Genomic DNA, 15,075 nt, shown 5'->3' with positions numbered 1-15,075 from the left:
AATCTATATTTTAAATAGCTATCACTTTTCATGAAATTTGTCAGAATCTGTTGCAAAGAACATAGACATTAAAATGGCATTTACTGTCAAATAAAAAGACACATACAATGAGTTTGGATAGAAAGCACATATTTCAAAAAGTTATTAAAAAAAAAACACAGAAAGATAATCATCTTCCATTCACATTTTATACACTAAAATATTAAAGGGTGTGAAAATTACCTTCAGTAAAATTACTTTTCTGTATAGTGTTCAGAGCATCAATACGAATCCATGCTTAGAACGGAACCACCAGTTGAGTTACAAGGTCAAACTGAACACACCACTGATTTTAGGGCCTCACTTGTCACGCTGCAAATCTGTCTTAAAATTTCAAGACAGCCCCCCTTTGCCTTTAATATTAACAGCATCCAATTTTTTTTTCCTTGTAAGATTACGAATTGAGGAAAGAGCAAGCTGGTTTTGTGACTGAATTTGAAGCCCCTGGTACGCAACGCAACATCACAACTGTAGGAGGAAGAAAGGGAGGCTCTAGGAGCCTGGCATGATCTGCTCTGGCTAGTCCTGTAGTAAATGAAATGCCCCATGAGGGTCTGTCTGTCCCTCTTCTAGACTGCTGAACACTGTCCTCCTGAACAGAATTCCAGCTTTGTTTTTTGCCACAAAACCTATGCTAACCTAGACTCCCATACCCAACTTTCCACTAGAGATGATCGGCTGTGTCTTCTACACGATTTGTAGCCAGTAGGACAGATCCAAAAAATTGCAAAATCAGGAAGCTGCTCTTCCTGCACTCACTGTGCTTTATAAAACCCAGAACTACCTGACAGCAGCTAGCACACACACAAAATGTTTCAGTCCAAAAAAAATCCTCAAAAAAACCGAACAAGAAACACAATAAAAACCAAGCCTTGCACCTCAAAGTATACGCAACAAAAGTTATCAAAGTTGTTTCTGTGCATCAAGGCTCAAAGGGAACATCAAACTTTCAAGAGCAGCCACAAAAATTTTCCTTCCTTGCATACTACAAATTGTTACTAACTCAAATTTCACCTTGTTAGTTCTGCAATACAGGAACAGAAATCCTTGGAAGTACAGACAAAAGATCTTGAGCAAGTTTAACTCTTCTATTCACAGAAAAAAGACAGAATTACTTGTGGGGGTTTTTTTTGTTGTTAATTGTTTTCACTTGATACCATATATTATTTTATATGGGTTTTATGTGCATAAAAATATACATAAACCCTAACATTTTGCAAGCAATATAAAACAAGGGTGGAAAGCTGAGGGCTGAGGCAACATAAAATATCCATAAAAAGTAGGTCTATTACATTAACTATTAATGTTAGTATGTACATTTTAAGGAGAAAGCAATGACCACAGAAAGAACATATTGCTTCCTGTTATAAAGCAATGCCTCCTTAGAGACTAATACAAGTTTCTTTCAAAATAGTATCTTTCTCTTTATTTCTAAAATTATTCCAAGACAAAGTAAGATAAAGTATTAGATGACTTGGAGAAATCTAACATGCTTCAAACCAGTTCAGGATTACCTCTTCATATTGTGAGTCAAAATGCCAAAGAGGTGTGATGGTAAATTGCCAGAACAAAATTATGCTTAACAAGTCTCTCCAGCAAAATCCCTGTAACCTTTACAGAAGAGCAGCTCTAAGAGCCACTTACATGTTTTTGTGTCACCTCATACCAATCTTTCAAATAGCCTATTCAAATTCTCCTTACCTTAGAAAAGTCAGTTTAACACAGGGTCCCAAGGCATTGTTTCTATGGTGGTTCTCCTTCACTTGTTGCAGCTTCAGATTAAACATGCAAGCACACATATATACAAAAATACTTGATCTGGATTACACAGAAACATTCCAACATTAGGCCTTGAAGAAGCATAACGTTATTTCCTCCTTTCTGTGATCACGTGTATTTCAGAGCTACAATCAAAATAAGGGATTTGCAAATCTACTTACCCCTTTATTGGCAGCAATGCAGCATTCTGCTATTCTCAGCCAAAGACGAGGGTTTGAATGATAAACCTGGACTGCCTCAATCAGGCACTCGAAGGCAGCTAAGGGCCTCCCAATATGCAAGAGCTGAATTCCACAATTGTAGAGCAACTCATACCGTTTGTTAGTCAGTAGCGTACACATGGGTCTCCCTGAAAATTTTTTACCTGCAGAAAAGGATTATGTCACATTGCATATGCAGCTCAGGACAGTAGAAAACATAACTCTGGGAGGAGAAAGGAAGCTGTTGAAAACACGCAAAAACTATCAGAAAACCCTTTCATCACAGAAATTCACTAGCCTCCCTCTGTAAATAAGTGTCACATCAAAGCTGATACCAAAGACAAATTAACTGTGTTTTTAATAAAGGTTGAAGTACATTAGATGCTAACCACTTATGTTCCTTGTCACTCAAGCTAAATGTTAGACAATAATACTGAATCCCAGATTTGTGAGAGTACACATCTTTTGTTACTCATATAAACCCCAGAAGAAAAACACTCTGCTGCTAACAAGCATAAAACATTTCCTGTTTTCATACTGGTACCTAGGACTGCACTTAGGTACAGGGCCTAGGGGAGCAACAGGAAAAACACTAACGTGTGATAGCAAGAAGCAAAGAAGAAATTAAATAATTATTGCTTCATCAAGAAATCATTTACATGGAAGAGGAAAAAACCAAACTTATTATTAATCAAAGCAAGAAAACCTACTGTGTTTGTTTTCTTGTCTTTTGCATACTTACAACAAAAGTAGATGGATAAAACTAGCAATAAACCTAAACAACAGGTGAACATTTCTCATACAAGTCTGGCAACTGTTCAGTAAGAAAGTTTGAGAAATACACCATCTTTCAAATGCTAATTTAATTGGACTGCACTGTACATTTTTGAGATCTTTCAAGTTAAAAATGACCAAAAAAACCCCAAACACCCCCCACAACCCCAGCACCACCCAAACCTAAAGAACCCCAACCTCAATCCCCCCAAACCCTCCCACCCTCCAAGTTCTGATGATTCCACCTCCTGTCAGCAGGACTATGAAGAACCTCTCTATTAATGCATAACAGGTCACACAAACTTTATTTTGTGGTATCTCCCTGGCTGAGGGTCAAAGACTATAAATTAGAGAGAAGTCATTGCCCCAGCCCTATGGCAAAAATATGAAAGAGGAATTTTGCTGGTAATTTCTGAAAGCTTCGCTCTTCTATTTTCTTGATTCACCCACCCCTCCTCCATCTGTTCTCATGTCTTACAAATCTTACCTGGATCTGAGCTGCCTGTTCCTAGCTGTGCACATGCATTATCATTTTCTTGCAAGGCTTTTTTAAAGTAAAAGATTCCTAAGTTGTGCTTTCCCATTGCAAAGTGGATGCAGCCAAGATTGTTCCAGAACATACACCTTAAGCATTCACCTGAGAGAAGAGAAGACCACTTTTCATAAACCGAAATATGTCACTAAGCCCCATTAAATTCTCCCAGCATGGGTCAGCACATTTTGGTAGTTTGTTGAACCTGGGTTTTTTTAGAGAGAGATCTTCATGGATTATGCAATTACATCCCTGCTTTACAATCAAGAATCAGACCACTAACAAATTAACCTGGTCTAGCTGAGAGGCATCCCTGCCCATGGCAGGGAGGTTGGATTAGATCATCTCTAAAGGTCCCTTCCAACCTAGGCCATTCCGTGATTCTATGATTAATCATAACTTAGGAAGACTATTAAGGGAATATTCTATTGTGCAACACATAGTACAAAAAAAGATATGTGAAAATAAAGCTTGCCAGAAAACTTTAGGTTATATATAAAACTAAGTATAAAAACTGTTAGAAAGGTAAGTTATAGTAAATTCTAAAAGAAGTGTCAAAATATGCCAGAATAGGCATTATAGCAAATATTTTGAATGTTTTCTACAAAATTTATCTGTAAATTCAGAAGCTTAAAAAGGTTATGTAGAGGACCAACTTCTATCATCTAATTGCAATCTATGCAGTGATATCTACTAGATAGAAAATCTTACAGTACAAGAAATTGAGAATTCTATCACAAAAACAGGATTGAAGAAAATAGTAAAGAAATTCAGTAGTTTTACAGTACAAGTATTTTTTGAAATTCCAACTCTCTAGTGACATAATAGTTTTGTCTCCCTATTTTTCAATTGATGCTTTAAGTAGTCAACCAAAATCTCAAATATATTTAAATAACTCACTATATACAGTCTGTGTATATATATACACAGCACATGGTACATAAGTAATATTTATATCTTAAAAATTATATATGTGCTGTTATAGTTCTGTGCTTGTCTACACGTATATACTTTCTAGATACAAAAGTAACTCAAAATGGCATAAAATAGAAGTCAGATCTTAACACTTCATGAAACATCTGCGTTTCCCCCACAATCAGCATTACAACAGCTACTGTCTCCTCTCTGAGTGCGACCTGAAATCTCATTTCTAGAACTAGTATGCTGCCTTTTGATTCATGTCTTGATTTAGAGACCCACACGGCAGCCTTGCATATGCTACACTCACATCTTCACAAATCCATTTTCACAGACAACCACTCCATTGTCTAAAAGAACAGCCACTGAAAAACCCAAGAGCGTTATATGAAGGAGCACAACAAGAAAGGTGAGAACATATCCAGCATACAAACCCACGACATTCAGGACCTAGTCCCTTAGGCAATCATTAATATCCTTAAAAATTATACCAATGAGTAGTTCTGTTATACTACACATTCAGGTACCTGCAGAATGAAGGTTTTCTATTTTACCTGTTTTCATGAAGCCTGGATGTTCAGCAATGTTCGCGCTGTTTAAAAGTTTGACCGCTTTACGGTAATTGCCCCTGAGGTATTCAAAATTGCTCTTCAGAAAGAGAGAAGGAGCTGACTGTGGAGGAGAAAACAATTGTTAATTATCTCTTGTTCCATGATTTCTGTTGCTAGCATTAAATCACTCCACCAACAGCATGCCTCTACTACCATTAAAAAAATACGTGGGCTTAGGACCTAATACTTCCAAGAAGAAACACTTCTTTGCCGAGCCAACAATTAACACTCACTTCCTCTCAACTACAAAACTACATACATTCTTTGCTCCTGCTCTACAACCCAACACAACTCTAGAGAACTCTGTCCTAGCAATGGCCAGGTGCAGAGGACTTCCTTTTTACTTAAGAAGATCCTTCTCCAACCTGCCTTCTAAGCCCCCTCCTCCCCAAGTTTCCCTCCCCTCAGAGTTTGAGAACCTCCTCCTGGGCTGTGATCTTTCTGGTCTGTCAACAGGGACCTCACCATCCAGAAGGATTTCTGTCAAACTACCAGCTGTTGAGACCAGCAACAAAAGGGAAGGGCTCTCCTCCCATTCCCTACTCCTCAGTTCACATAGAATTTATGTGGGATGCTGGACACAATTTTGAGTTGAGAACTCCTACATGAAAAAAGAAACTGCTTTCTAGCATGACGTAAGCCCCCAAAAAATTGTCAACAAAAAGGAAAAAAAAAACTACCCCAAAACTGCGCAACCCAGAATCTTTAATGAACCAGTTTAAGCCGCCAATGACATAAAAAATTTGTAATACCTGTAACATTTATAGTCAACTAAAACTTGGTTTGCGTTGCTTAAATTATAAACTGAACCTGTTTATAATAGTGTTTCACTGTTATTTTGTTATCATTAACAACAAAGAGCATTTTTCTGAGCGACTGAAAACAGCAGAAGTAAGAAAATTCTACATTAATTACACTTCCAGAAAAGATATTACAAACCCAACAGACTACATACAGCATTATTTCAGACACCTGTCCTCAATAAGACCTTTTTCTGTAAAGAAAGTTAGCAAATTCAGTTTTAAGATAGTGAAAAGATAAGATTTGAAAAACAATAGCCTTAAGAATACTTACATTCCCTGCGGTATTCATAACAGACTTGATCTCTCTTTTGCATGCTTTTAGTGACTTCATCTGGATATAGGCTCTCACCTTATACTGTTAAAAAAATTATTTATTTTAATAAAAACCAATCATTTGTTCAGGCTACCTAGATGAACCGTATCTAGAGATTCATTACAGAATATTTCACATGTCTTAAAAATACACAGGAAAAAGCTGTTCTAAAAGCCTTTCCAAAAAATAACTCTATTCAGAATTTCTACAAACCCCATGAATGTCTTGTTTTTACAAGTAAATAGATGTACATTTTGTTCAAGAATGAAGAGCTACTCTATATTCAAAACAAAGACAAAATGACAAACTAATTAAAATAATCGAAACTCTTAATCCCAGACATTTACCTACTAAACTGAAAACACAAATAAGTGAATGCTAGCACAGAAGCATTTTGTTTTTTACAGTATTTTTCCACAGAACAATACAGTGAAATAAAACCTCAGCTGATTTAGGCTGTTGGAGGTCTAAGCAAATGGCACTTGGCTTTAAGAAAAACTTGGACCTAATGTACTTTCATAAATAATATGCAAACTCTTACTTGATGTATCTTAGATTTAGCAACTTCTACTAAAGCTCCACTTTCAGCCTTTTGACTCGAGGAATCTTTATTTGTATTATTACCTGACTGCTAAACAAAAAAAAAAACAACAACAACAAAAAAGGAAGTGTTAGTATTAGTCACCTTTTAAGTTCAGTTTACAGATTGTTTCAGAAACTATTTTTATTGACCTCACACAGAGAAGGAAAAAATATAAGTATGTCATAGTCAAAAATACACATCCCACCAAATACTGTAACTTGAGCTTAGCAATCAAAATTCAGGAATAACCACATCAGTCCATGAAGAGCTGAATTCTCTACTAACTTTAGTGTTATGCTATGCTGCTCTGCAGTTGACGTGTTTTAAGAATTCTCTTATCCAGAAGAATGATATATGCACATGCTAGAGCCTCTCTTGAATATTTTCTCCAGTAGAATCACTATATACTTAAAATATTTTATCTGAAGTATAACATTACATTAACAGAGAAAGAGAGAACAGAGAAGTGTCCTCTTTTCACTTCCAATCCAGTACTCATTCTGTAGAATTTTCCAAAAGATACATACAAAAGATTTCATTTGGAAGTATGCCTCATACTTTCAGATACTGTGTGAAATAGATGCTTGATTTCCCACACTATAGTATGCAGTTGTAATTCCTCTCTGACACTGATTTCCCTTTCAAACTCAGGATCTCATATGGTCATAATCCAAGAAAAACAAGGAAAACTACATGTTTGTTGACCCTGAAGACAACTGTCTTTCCAACGCAAGCCGACAACTTAAACACTTTTTGGCTCCCTGGGAGTAAGAGAAAAGGGTGAAAGAGGGAATAAACAGCTGCTGTACACAATTGACTCAGTGACATACATGTATAAGTTGCTGCCTGAACTTACATGTGATCTAAGACAGTTTTATTATTCAAAAGTATGTTAAAAGAATAATTTTGGATTCAGTTTAAGGCATGCTTCTGGTAAAGACTTAGGGGCACTCATATGATTTCAGACTTACCTCATTTTTTCCATTCTTGCTGTTATTGTTGCCCTGGGAAATCATTTTTTCCAGAACAGCAAGTAGATGCAAGGCCTTCTCAGCTTGGTAAGTTAGCAAGTATAAGTCTACAAGCAAGAAGCACACAGCCTGGGCAAACTTCTCTTCTGTATAAAGCAAAGCAGTAAAAATGACGTCTCAGCTTTAATACAAATCCTTCTAAATAGGTCTGAAGAAATTAAAAAAAATGTCTGTGACCTGCCTCTATGCAACATTATGAGAAAAAACAACGTATACATAAGAAAAAAAAGTGCAGACATCTACACAACGTAGATAACTACATATACTAAAAAAAAAGGTAATTTATTCAAACGGCATCAGCATAAAAGTATAAAAACAGCTTAATATATATTTGACGTTTACAGATTTTGAGAATTGGTCTAAACAAAACAGCACCAAAGATGCAGCATTAAACAGACAGATGGAGCCATATGCATATGTAGAAACCCATAAAATTTGAAAGGATTCTGTACAAACACGTCCCTGCTTGGCTAGCTTCACAGAGTAAGTGCTAAATAGGCATAGTGACAACTGGGCAGAACTGGAGAAATACAGTAACATTTACTTAATTTATTCACACACATACCCATCCTTCAGCCTTGTCACCTCTAAAATTCAATGAGAGTTATGAAGTTATTTCACACAAGTACAGCAATTCCACTACACAGGGTGCCATAACTCATACAATCTGGAGACTTTATCTTCAGATATGAGCATATACAATTATGCATGACCTAAAGCATATTTAAGAATATGAGTGTTCAAATACATACCCACCCATAGAGTTGTATGAGGACTCAAAATACTAGATTTTAAATCATTTAATTAGCTTGTACATATTACTTACAACAAATACCTTTTAAAGTTGTAAAAAAAAAAATTCTGTTTTACTATATGTCTGCTAAATCTTTCTGAAGTATCATCCTCTCATATTCAATTGAGTCCCTGATATAAGTAAAACATACACTTCATTCTGAAGCCCACTTACTTTTTTAAAAACCACATTACGCAAACTACAAATCGCTTGCCTGCCTGTGAGGAAAAATGAATTATCTTTCTGTAGTTATTGCCCAAACAAAACTCTTCTTTCTGTCTACATACCAAAAGGCTCTATAAACTGGTAGAGCTTCTCTCCAACTGATATAGCTTCCGTATACTGACGCAGATGATACAGAATAACAGCTTGATTGTAGTACAGCATGCTGTTTTCAACATCATCTAAACCATCCATTTCTTCAACAACAGAGTGAACCTGAAAAAACCCACTCGTTGCATTAAACTTTCAATATCTGTGATTTTAAAAAGTGGCAAATATTATAAAAAAATAATGCAAAGGTATTAATCTGTCTAAAAATAGGTCATCAAGAGTTATAAGCTATTAAACTTTAGTGCTGTTCCACCTAAATCCATCAAAAATATTATAATTAAATAGAAAGCCATCAATTGAGAAGGAACATTTTCACAAGCTATTTCAGGTTAAAGGAATTTTTTGTTGAAAGAATATAGATCTTTCTGCTTGACATTTCAGCTTCTGATCATTTTCAACAATAACTAAAAACATAACTGTAAAACAAGCATCCTAAATGACTAAACAGACTCAGAGGTTTAAAAGCAACAGTACTTTCTCACTTCTTTATTAAATCCAGGGGATCTCACGACCATTAATAGCAGTTAAAATCAAGTACCATGTGAATGTTTGCATTACCTGGTTCTTCAGCTGATTAAGGGTTTGTCTCAAATTGTCTGTTGTAGTCTGGTTACTTTTACAGAACTCTGCAACAGCAGTATTCAAAGTTATTTTGTAGTCATCTTTGTTTATGTCTTGAAGGGTATTTAGGTGTTGCAAACAAGCATCATAGTTTCCAGCCTGGAAATCACACATATATTAGAAGATACAACGGTTAAGCCAGCAGGCTACTAAGTTGCAATGAAAGTATCCTCTATAAGTTTAGAGTATTTCCTTTATCAATAGCAAGTGAAACGAATTAAGCATCTACACACATACTTCATTATTTATGCAGATTAATATGTATGAGAAGTAAGTCTCGAAGTTGAGGTCATATGCAAAACTTCAAAAAGAATTTTGTGGAGGAAGGACAAATGGTGTAGTCTATTATAAACAGATGCTTCCATGAAAAGTGTTATTCTGATTTCTCTTTATCATATTGAGTTTCAAGATTCTGCATTTCCTCAGTTTTCATAATCTTTCCCCATCACATGTACATTGAGCAGCTGCAGTTGCTTACTTAAGTCCCAGGCCAGGATTTAATGTTCATTCTTCACTTCATCTGGAGCAGCTGAGTTGCAATTTAGTCTGCAGAAGTCAGCTTAGGACAGGCTGGAAAAAGAGGGTGTCATTTTTCCAGTACAGGTCTAAACAATACTTTTACAAGTTTGAGCTGTTGAATGAGGTATTCAATCACCTAGGCATGCCCAAACAGAAACTAGGACCCAAGCACGATGCTCTTCTGAGGTGTGATTTAACCAAGAAATGCCCTTCTTTGACCTCAGAAATAAGCAAGGACTTCAGAAGGGCTCACCTCTTTCTGCTTTCAGTTTTAGTCTTTTCTGTGCTTGTGCAGGAGGAATTTAGTGGCATCAAGGAATGAAAGAGAACTCCAGACTCTTTCAACTATCTTAAGCCTAAACGATCCTTCACTCTCTACTGTTCAATTCCTATACAGGAATAATCACCTCCACCTCTTCCGTATCAGGGTTACATCCAATCTGGTCAGTCAGATAAGCAGATTCATTTCCAGCTCTGTCAATGCTTCACAATCAAAAGCTATGCTCCGGAGTACCATCACCACTCTCCACTTCCTCCTTCTTTTTAAGTGCTGTTCCACGGAGCTTCTCCTGGGCTCCTGCCTAACTTCCTCTATTACGGGAAGAATTACCACAGAGAAAGGCTCTGTGGTCCTTCTGCTCTTCCCAACAAAGTTGCCATCCTGCGGCTACTCTCAACAGAACCATCCCAGTTCCTTCAGTCTCCTGTGAAAGTACAGTTACACAGTTTACAGAGAGATGTAGCAGGACATCGACAGGTAGCATTTCCACAACTCCTAAGTATCAACAGCATGGATTGCCTAGTGATCACGTGCATAAACACACAGGGACTTGTGACCCAACTGCTGGCATGTTCTCAAGTTGACAGTTCACCTCCCGATGATTTTCTTCAGGTGTTCACACTCAGAGCTTCTCTTCAATATGAGTAGCTCTCAGATCACAGCAGCAAGGTTTCTAACCACAGCTGGACTACAAACCTTGAATCCTTAAATGCTCAACTTATTTTGTGATATTTTTCCCCTTGGCTAACAGTTATTTACTCCACTCTACTGGACAGGAGTTAGAATATAATATACAATTTTACAGTAATTCTATCAAGACTGACCATAAAGTAGCATGCAAGGCAAAGCTATTTACAGCAACACAATAGCAAAAAAAATTGGCAAACAAGGCACCCGATTAATTCTGCTCACATCTGTCACCACCTCACAACTTCATGAACTTAGAGAGTTCTTAAAGCAAGAAAAAAGTCATCAGATCAACAAGATACACTTGGCCCAGTATAAAACTAGAGATGAGGTCATGAGTAGATCAAAAGTAATTTAGGCATGTAGATCTGTGGGCAATGTGCAGAACAGACGAATCTTCAACGTGCCTTCAGTTCTCAGGATCAATGAGAACAATAAGTAACGGTCATTGAAAAAGAATAATTGAGTAGAAAGCACTCAAGAAAACATCAGTGAATAACATCAGCTGTAGTCAGTTTAAGGACCGACAACATTCTAGACAAAATAAAAGTAACAGGCAAAACATACAAGCAGCAATCTCGAAAGACAGTAGATAAATTCTTCCTTCACACAAAACTGAATTATGCAAGTCATTGCAGAGACAGAGATACAACAACTGAATGGAAAAGCAATTACACTTCTTGTCACTTGCTACACTGAACACAATTAGGAGACAATACAAAGAAAGAAGTAAACTGAAACATCTGGTACCTGAATTTTAACATACACAAAAAAACTTCAACAAACAGAAAACAAGGAGTAAATACAGCCCATAAGTGTTGTATGTTGAAGAATATGTTTTAATGTAAAGTGATAGGACAGTACAAAATGCTTTCTGTGAAAGAATATAGCAAGATGCTAAACCAAAAAAGGTTTGGTTGCTGTTTTTTAAATACATGTGATTGCTTTAAACCTTTTAACACAATACTTTTAGTTTGAAGCAATTCTTCAGAGAGATCATGGATTTACAACTCTGATACAGAAGAGCAGCCTGCTTCCTCTAATTAACACATTACACAGCTTTTAAGGCTACAAAAGTTTGAGAATCAAGATCAAATATGCTCTTACATATGTCATTCATTCAAGTATTCCCTTCAGTCTTGTCACATCACAGCAGAGAGAGAACACATATGCTAGCTTCATACAGCACAAATAGTGCTGCCTTTGATATAATAGCCCATTAATACATTTGCAGCTGTACTAAAACACAGTTTATTTCTCCTAAACCGGAGAAAAAGTAATGTAAGCTCATTTAGCAGTTATGTGGTAAATCTGAAGCCTCAGATTTTGGCTTTGTCTTACCAGAAAAGCTTGTAATGCACTGCTTGACAATTCCTTTTCCTGATCAGTAATCCCAGAAGTGCCCGCTCCTTCATGTTTGTCAGTACCTTGATCTGTAAAGTGGACAGAAAATTATAAAAAAGTTTGCAAATGTGATGATAGATATTCAGCTTAAAAAAAAATTATTTCTTCCAGTTCTCGAGTTCCTCCTGCCAGTACAAGTAACTTTCCAGATAACTGTAGCACTGTCTCCCTCCTACACCAAAATATTTCAAATTATCCTATACTCTGCACTACACCATACACTAGGACTGTCTTTATTTGCATAAAAATCAGCAAGGAAGGCCACATATCATAAAGTTAGTACCACAATGGGTTAGATGAAAAATCCAGGCATCCTGTACGCTGCTTCCTAAACAGCAAGCAACTGATGCTTTAGGAAAACAGCATAAAAAACTGGGCAAACACTGCAATTTCCACCCAGCTCCCTGATCTGACAGATTAAGTGTCCCTAAGGAGGAGCTGCAAAAGAACCATCATTGTTAATAATCACTGACAGACTCGATATAATTTTTAAAAACTCTCTTTTGTACTCTTCAATATACACCATCAAATGCTATCTAGTGACTATAACGCAAAACAAGCAAATGGTGCCTATCCACCTCTTCAGCTTCACTCCAGTCTTATAGTTCTTTCTTGGAATCACCTCTTTCGAGGTGAGCAGGCACAGCTCATTCTGCATCTTTCCTCATGTATTTTTTCCAGAATTTTCTCTACTTCTACTATATCCTTTTCTAGATTAAGACAACAAAAGCATATAGCATGATGGAGACCCCTTTGAGCATTCATAGCAATATAATAAGGTTTTTATTGTCTTCAATTTCTTTTACATAGAAGTCCTAACATTTTACCTTTCATTCACCACTGAACATATTTTTAGAAAGGACTCTACCAAACCCTTTTGTCATCATGTAGTTAAGAATCCAGTGAAGCTGCAATAAAACTAACAGTACAGACATTCCATGTCAAAGAAACTTAACCCCAACCCTCCCTTTTACTGAACATAAAATACTGGAGGAAAAAAACCCAACATAAACAACACAAAACACCACACATCTACCACACCAGACAGCTTATTTCTAGAATCACAGAACTGTTGAGGCTGGAAAAGACCTGAGATCATCAAGTGCAGCCTATGACTCATGTGCTAGAACATATAAAAAACCATTTAATGTTTCTGAAACAAAGACTTCATAAACCAGCAATGGTTTCCACTTCTGCAGAAAATTATTTCTTGAGTTTCACAGGAGTCACCTAAAAGCTGGCTGGTGCAAGATACTGAAAAGAACTGTCCAGTTCCACTTAAACAGGGGAGAATAAAAGTACTTCTGCTCTCTTGGCTGCAAACGGCTATCAAGTACTTGCAAATAAAACTATTATTTTAGTATTTCTTGAGGCATTTGAAAAGTAAACTCTCCTTATCGCCATGCTGACACAACATCATATAAGCAACAAGAAGCCACATGTCCCACATGCACATACCCAAAGACAACCGTGTGACACCAGGAGAGTGACTGCAATCATTATCCTTCTCATATCTGTTCTCCATATCTCCAAGGACTGATGTTCCTGAACTCCCTTGTTCCTAGGTCATGTAAATTACACCTCGCATGAACTGTGCCGCTGAATACCAAAGTATGTCTGGAATTATTTTTTACTTCCAAACTCTAAAAGCAGTGGGATAATCTCTTCTTTGGAAGGAGAAAAATCTAACAAGTAACTCTTGCTCCACGAACCACTTTGAAGGGTATGAGGACCACCGAGTGTTCAGCCTTTATAGGATAATGACAGTTTGTGGCACCAAGACTACATTTTTCTGTGAAGCACTGCACTACTAGTATAAATATAACAGACTTCTTCAGTGATGTACAATAAAAAGGAAACATTTCTCAGTGGAAAGATACTTAACATACTGCTACAAACGAGTACCATGTGTAGAAAATCTTGCCATAGCTCATGTCTCTGATTCATTTGGGCACATACTTAGAAAGTGCAACTGAAAAGTTCCTTCAACACTTCCGAGCACAACAATAACAAAAATATACAAAACTTAGTCAATTTTTTCTTGTATTTTATATGCTTACAGTTCTTATAAATAAACACAGAATAGTTTAGTACACACGACTCAGTAGAGTGCACTAATTTTCCGCACCATCTTTTGCAGATACTGAGGAGCTTCATATTTGGTATCCAGAGAAAAAGTGCTTCCAGTGATTTCAAAAAATGCTTCCACCACATAAAACCAAACGAAAAATCAAAAAACAACACCGAACACAAACAGCTCCTCTGGCTTCCCTTTATAGCCCCACCGAGCCGGCATCTCAGGGAAGGGCCTTTCCTGCCAGGAAGGGCAGCCTCACGGGACATGGAACTGCAGTAACTCAGCGGTGTCAGTGAGTTACACAGCAACCGCACTTGAGATTTATTGTGGGTGTTGTCCAGAGAGTAATTTATTATTTTAATCTCGGTTTCTCTCTGCAGTGTCTTTTCGGGCTGGAGTTTTGGGAAGATCCACTCACTCCCTGAAACCAAAGTGCAACTCAGAGGGAATGAGACTGAAATCCAGAGATTCAGCAGCAACAGGAAGCGCTCAGACCTCCCCAGCACCTTCAGAACGTTCCAGTTCAACAAATGACCCCCCAGCTTCTGCGACTGTTATTAACGTCTGGCAGACCCCCGCCCCCGCCGACACGTCCATAACGCCCTCCCCACCGAGCCCTTCCAGGCCGGGAGGGTGCAACGGTTCAGTCCCTCTCGTCGACGGCACAGAGGACCGCCGTCCCCAGTGACCCGCCCGGACACAGGCGCCGGTCCTCGCCGGCATGTCACACCGGCGGCCGCGGAGGCACTACTTCCTCGGCGGAAGGAAACAACACAGA

The 15,075-nt window shown here is 37.5% G+C and overlaps 1 protein-coding gene across 1 annotated transcript in view; it reads right to left on the bottom strand.

The window, feature by feature from the left end:
- CNOT10 (CCR4-NOT transcription complex, subunit 10) overlaps positions 1-15,020 on the bottom strand; it is a 30,970-nt gene extending 15,950 nt beyond the window's left edge. The window contains exons 1-10 of the mRNA XM_009866340.1: positions 14,804-15,020; positions 12,158-12,249; positions 9,268-9,429; positions 8,664-8,814; positions 7,524-7,669; positions 6,511-6,597; positions 5,928-6,011; positions 4,797-4,914; positions 3,280-3,429; positions 1,980-2,182 (exon numbers count right to left, since the gene is read on the bottom strand). Of these exons, the coding sequence (XP_009864642.1) occupies positions 1,980-2,182; positions 3,280-3,429; positions 4,797-4,914; positions 5,928-6,011; positions 6,511-6,597; positions 7,524-7,669; positions 8,664-8,814; positions 9,268-9,429; positions 12,158-12,249; positions 14,804-15,020 (1,410 nt within the window). The remainder of the gene's footprint in view (positions 1-1,979; positions 2,183-3,279; positions 3,430-4,796; positions 4,915-5,927; positions 6,012-6,510; positions 6,598-7,523; positions 7,670-8,663; positions 8,815-9,267; positions 9,430-12,157; positions 12,250-14,803) is intronic.
- Positions 15,021-15,075: the final 55 nt, after the last annotated feature.

The sequence above is a fragment of the Apaloderma vittatum genome, unplaced genomic scaffold, assembly GCF_000703405.1.
Source record: "Apaloderma vittatum isolate BGI_N311 unplaced genomic scaffold, ASM70340v1 scaffold23153, whole genome shotgun sequence".
NCBI classification, from domain to species: domain Eukaryota; kingdom Metazoa; phylum Chordata; class Aves; order Trogoniformes; family Trogonidae; genus Apaloderma; species Apaloderma vittatum.
This window is presented reverse-complemented; position numbering and strand designations above follow the sequence as displayed.